Source organism: Clupea harengus, chromosome 1, assembly GCF_900700415.2.
Source record: "Clupea harengus chromosome 1, Ch_v2.0.2, whole genome shotgun sequence".
NCBI lineage: Eukaryota > Metazoa > Chordata > Actinopteri > Clupeiformes > Clupeidae > Clupea > Clupea harengus.
The window spans coordinates 24,351,119-24,357,247 of NC_045152.1; the positions used below are offsets into that span (position 1 = coordinate 24,351,119).

At 42.9% G+C, this 6,129-nt stretch overlaps 1 protein-coding gene across 3 annotated transcripts in view; it reads left to right on the plus strand.

Moving 5' to 3' along the window:
• Positions 1-1,936, plus strand: part of pkn1b (protein kinase N1b) — a 28,621-nt gene extending 26,685 nt beyond the window's left edge. For all 3 annotated transcript variants that reach the window (XM_012825625.3, XM_031572815.2, XM_031572819.2), the window contains exon 22: positions 1,581-1,936. In XM_012825625.3, the coding sequence (XP_012681079.1) occupies positions 1,581-1,784 (204 nt within the window). In that variant the 3' untranslated portion in view covers positions 1,785-1,936. The remainder of the gene's footprint in view (positions 1-1,580) is intronic.
• Positions 1,937-6,129: the final 4,193 nt, after the last annotated feature.

Here is a 6,129-nt window from a genome sequence, read left to right on the forward strand (position 1 = left end):
TTCTCTCCTCTCTCTCTCTCTCCCTCTCTGTCTGTCTATCCGTAACAAGTCTCTTCCAATCTGTCCTTTGCTTTGTAAATCTTTGGTTCGACTGGATTTTCCTATCATGTCTCTCATGTTTTCTCCACACTTCTACCACTTTACAGTTTTTTCCAATCATTTTAGTTCTTGTACCTATACCATGGATACTTTTCCCAAACACTTAACACAGTGGGCTTTACAGACACACACTTCTGCATATCAGTTCACTTTTGGTGCAAAATGCACTACAACAACCACACCACAATCAATTCTGCTGTAACTTTAACACATGTTCCCTCTCAGAGTAGAATTACCTAAAAAACACTAACAACTTGAAGCATTGTTAATTGCATCTATAAGATGTTGCTGTGTCCTCCAGTTTAGCATAGATTACTGTAGTGTTGCATTAAAAAAAGCGAAAAAACACACACAGACAAACACTTCTTTGGACTACAGTAATAAAGTTTGTAATATGACAGTAAACAAATAATTCTAAAATGCTGCAATATGTTTCATTTCAGCCATATGCTAGAATTGCATGTGTTACTGCACTATATAGGCTTACTACATTACAACAAAAAGGCATGAATATGCTACGTATTTACTGCAGTATTTCCAATGCAGTAAATTACATACATCAACACAAGACACTTTACAGTAATACCACTAGAAGTCTGCTGTAGCCCTACAGTAATGCTGATCCATTCTATCCTCTGCATTTGGTGTCAAACTTTTACATGTTTGAACTTCGCATTTACGGTTCTCCTCTGCATTGCATCTTGGAAATACGTCAATCCAAGCCAAGTATCTGAAGACAGTGTTGATATGTCGGTTAGCCTCTTACAATAGATGTCAAAATTGAGTGTGGAAAATGTACTGTAATTACTGTTACAGTAATTGAAGAATTGCATTCTTCAATCACTGTCTTTCACTGATAGCCTATGACTTACATAAAGAGCAGTACTGTAATAGTGGAAACATCTATGTTTGCCTTCTATAGACTCTATTACTGTACTACTGTATTAGAGATAGTGAGAAGTCAAGCCAAAACAAACTAAATAATCTAAATAAACTTTTGGCTAAATTAAGAATACTTTTTCTTTCTTTAAGCATATAATTTAATTTGTCTGTCTAAACAAAGCTTCTTTCCATCTACAGTGATCTAAATTACTGTAAGTAAGGTTTTGAACTGAAAGTTAACTGTTCTGAACAGAGTATCTAAACATTGGTAAAAAATGCTGTAGTTCCACAGTGTTTTGCTGGTAGTGAACATTGAATGGGACAGGTATCCATGAATTTTGGAAGAAGGTGTCATTGCCAGCATTTGTATCTAAGCATAGGGGCAAGTATCCACAGTTTGGTTCACATGGTCTATTGGTGTGCTCCATGTGTTAAGTGTTTTGGGAATGTGAACATGGTATAGGTACAAGAACTAAAATGATTGGAAAAAACTGTAACCTCCCTTTACCTCCCTGATTTGTCTGATTGCTTTCTCTCTCTCTCTCTCTCTCTCTCTCTCTCTCTCTCTCTCTCTCTCTCTCTCTCGCTCTCTCCTGTAGAACATGGACTGGGAGTCTCTCCTTAAGCGCCGTCTTCCCCCGCCGTTCGTCCCGGCCATCTGCGACCCGGAGGACGTCAGCAACTTCGACGCCGAGTTCACCACCGAGGCGGCCGCGCTGACTCCGCCCCGCGAGAGGCGCACGCTCTCGCGCCGGGACCAGGACTGCTTCAAGGACTTTGACTACGTCTCCGACCTGTGCTAGGACCCGGCGCCAGGGGAACACCAGTGGTCAGGAGAGACACGAGGGGTGGCTGTGTGCACGCCACGGCCCGCCACCCTGGTGGACTCCTGTCTTTTCACTGTGACTGGGTGACTCCCATGCAGAATGCTATTACTGTGAAGATGACGGGGGGGGGGGGGGGGGGGGGGGGGGGGATGAAGAGCGGAGGGGACGTTAGGGGGACAGGGACGTGGCGAGAGGGGTTAATGCCTGCTGCTCAGAAAGGCCTCCATATCAGAAATGTTTAGTGAGTGTGGGGAGGGAATAGCCCCTCCAAGATCCATAATCCAGATTATGTAAAAGATGAGTGGATGAGTGGGGAGTGTGTGTGTGTGTGTGTGTGTGTGTGTGTGTGTGTGTGTGTGTGTGTGTGTGTGTGTGTGTGTGTGTGTGTGTGTATGTCTTTGTGTGTGTAAGCTGGTCTGGGGGAGATCAGAGGGGGGTTGGTCATGCATAAGTACATAGATGGAGGGCATAAATGGAGGCCATACCCTCTTATCATTACCCTCATATGAACTTCTCCCTTTCAACCTCTTTTTCTCTCTCTCTCTCTCTCACTCTCTTTCTCTTTCTCTCACCCCCTTATGTCCATACAGTTCCCCTTCTCAGTAACACACACATTATGCCCTTTATGCTTCTCCTCTCGCCTTGTTGCACACGTGCCCGCAGTCCTTGTGCAATACGAATTATGGCCACAAGAGGGCACGCTGACCTATCAGAACAATCAGAATGGAGGACGTGAAAAGATCATTAGAACTGTGTGTGTTTGTGCTGGTTTGAAGGAGTGTGTTGTGTTTCGCTCCTACACGGTCCCTTTTTGTGACCCGTTTTTTTTTTTGCGCTTCTACTGTCCTGCTCCCTTCATCTTTAGCCTCCCCCTGGCAGACGGAGGGAGCACCTTTCTTTTTGATTTATGTGGAGATTGTTTCATGTGATTTTTTTTTCTTGTTTGTGTTATTGGATGTACCAATCATGCTTATGTGATGCACACTGTGTGTCTGTCGCAGAAAACTGTATAAAAGACATTAACATTGACATGGTGGAGTGAAGTCGATTGGCTCCTTCATCATCATCATCCATGCACTCATGAGGATCCGTCAGGCAGCACTCACTCCAGCCTGTTGAAATATCCCACAGGAATTAGCCACAGTTTAGTGCTTGGTTCCAATTGAGGTTTCACTGGAGTTGATAACAGAAGTTTATTGAAATATTTCCACAACAAATTGTATTTCTTTCTCATTCTAACTCGCCCAGATCGAAGGTGTTCCAGCTTTCCACAGCCTGGTCCAGGAGGACTATGTCCTCCGGCTCTGCCTCTGCTGACTCCTTGTCGGGCACGTTGTGATCTTCCCTGGACTCAAGCAGGCAGCACTCACAACGACCTGTTGAAATATCCCAAAGGAATTAGCCACATGCAGCGCTTGTTTCCATTGAGGTTTCACTGTAGTTGATGTTCAATAACAGAAGTTTACTGAAATATCACCAAAACAAGTGTCTTTCCGTCAAAGTTATATATTCTATAAATACCATTACACATCATTGGTATATCTAAAAACATAGCTATATTTCTGTACCAGAACATCCTATCCACCACATCCTGTCTTTCTTCAATCTGCCTTCTGAACTTACACTCTGTGTCCCAGCTGTCCTGAGCCTGGTCCAGGAGGACCATGTCCTCCGGCTTTGCCTCTGCTGGCATGTTCCGGGGCGCGTGGTGATCATCCATGCACTCATGAGGATCCAGCAGACAGCACTCACTCCAGCCTGTTAAAATATCCCACAGGAATTAGCCACAGTTTAGTGATTGGTTCCCATTGAGGTTTCACTGTGGTTGATGTTCAGTAACAGAAGTTTACTGAAATATTCCCAAAACAAAAGAGAGTATTTCTTTCATTAATCTGCCTTTTGAACTCACACTCCTCCAGTGGGTAAGCTAGGTCGACTTGCTCAGCCCAGCTCATCTGTCTTCTGATCAGCTCCATCTCGTCCTTGCTGCCAGAATAGCCACTTCCTCTCTTCACCATCTTCATTTCCATGTTCTACTGACAAATGCTGTTTGCTAAACTCACCTCTAAATTAAGGCCTACTGTTAAAATAAACTCAGTCAAAAATGTCGTATAAGCAATTAAACAAAATAAATCAATTAAATATATAAGTTAATCAATCAAGTTAAACAAACAAGAATAAGTAATCAATATGAAGCAAAATCGTGGGCCGCAAGCTCTTTGTGCACTGTCTAAGAGACTACATGTTATTTTCAAGAACATCTCGCAAGATAGAAAGATGTGGGGGAAAAAACACACACACACTATTATAATTTGATGGATACAAATATTAAACAGGTGTTGTTGGGGGGAAATTACTTGAAAGGAAGAGGAGTATTTTTGTTATAGAAACGGAGGTTTGCATTCTACACAGACCTAACACCTAAATGGCAAAAATGTATCTGTTTCCTTCCATGGTACTATCCACTCTCCTCTCTTCACCGTCATCTTGACATTGGTTTTGCCAGGTAATTAGCCAAATGCATTGTGTAGCAACCTGTGACAAATCTTACAATCCACAGAAAATTAAAAGGAGGCAAAGGGCACATTTGTCAGTGTTGCCTTATAGTGCCAGTATACACAGTGTGTCCATGAACCTGAATTATACAAGCTCTCACTTACAAGGATCTGTGTTTTAGCTGACAAACAGCAACACCACAACAACAAAATACAACAGAGGCCGCCACGAAGACCATTTCATGTCATCCCAATGGCTCAGTAATGTCATCTCAATTACTCAGTTTGTCCAGAGTATCTGTTGACCTTTTTGGTCTTTTGAATAGAATAAAGCTAAGCAATACAAATGGGCTGATATGAGCCTGACAACGGTTGACATTATTGAAATGTCATGATGACTGTAAAGCTGTTATTTAAAGCAACACGATGTAACAATTTGGCGACACAGGACGCACACGCAGTCCGAGGTCGCAGTGAATTGAGTCTCTGCTTTTATCCCATCCTGGACTGTCCTTCCTGCAGGACCCCACAACACAACCTGCCATTCCCACTAGCTATCAAGGCTATTTACTATATAGTTCTGCGGTCTGGGATGGAAAACCCCGCAAAAATGAGAGAAAAGTCTTCGTAGCAAACAATACCATTGCAAACAATATTGCCAAAAGACACCAGTTAGCATGTTAGCAAGCTTTTATGCCAGGTGGGCTGTTGGTGGTGTTTGCAAGGGTTCGCCTTTTAGGTAGTTAGCTCACCAGTTTTAGCCAAAATTCCATAATGCTGCTTTAACATTAGTTATTGTACAAGTTCACTTCAATATATGAACTAGTTCAAAAACATTAACTTCTAGATAGACATTCATTTACACTAAATGGGTATGAATACATTTGTATTATTTGGTCTGTTAACCTTTCAAACATGTACAAATTGTGCTCTTGTTCGCCCCATTTCCGCAAGGTTATTGACAAGAATGTCTCCAAGCATTTCACATAAAATGCCCCCTCAACCACTGAATAGAATTCCTCTTGATTGGCTGTCTATTCTATGTTTTATTTTCAGGAGATATGGTAATAACAGATTACTCGTTATTAGTGGCGTAACGTAGTTACGACGGGCCCAGGTGCAGGCTATTATGACGGGCCCTAGTCAGTGGCGTAAGGCAGTGGTTCCCAAATATTTTACAGTCCCGTACCCCTTCAGACATTCAATCTCCAGCTACGTACCCCCACCCCGTTTTTTTTTTCTTCATGTTTGTAGCCGCCGCCACGCCCCCTCCACCCACGCACATATTCAGCCTATAACACTTGAAACTGTCATGGTAGCTCACTAACCTACCTTTAGCTATTTTTGGCAGTGTAATTATTTAGCTGAATATGGGTATACATCAGTATTTTTGGTAATGCGACTAGGCTACGGGCCCCCAAGACCCTCAGGCCCAGGTGCGACAGCACCTGCTGCACCCCCTATAGTTACGCCCAGGGGCGGTTTTTCCTACAGGCGGTATAGGCGGTCGCCTAGGGCGCCACTCAGAGGGGGGCGCAAAAAACTGCGCCCAGCAAAAATAAAATAATAAAACAAGAATTGTGTTTTTTTTTTTGCTGGACAGAGTTTTTTTTGCGCCGCCTTCTATATCTCCAACCAATATTTTGACATAAAAAAAAAAATCTAACATTAGGGTAAAATGAGCCAAAAATCGAAAATGGAAGGGGTACGTAGCCTACGTCCTTGGTCAGAACATGCCAGCACAGTGAGGCGTTGGGTTAGAGTGTGTATGTGTTCAAGAAACTTTGAAAAACAAAATAATGAAGAGGCAAAAGCCATCCGGGGCG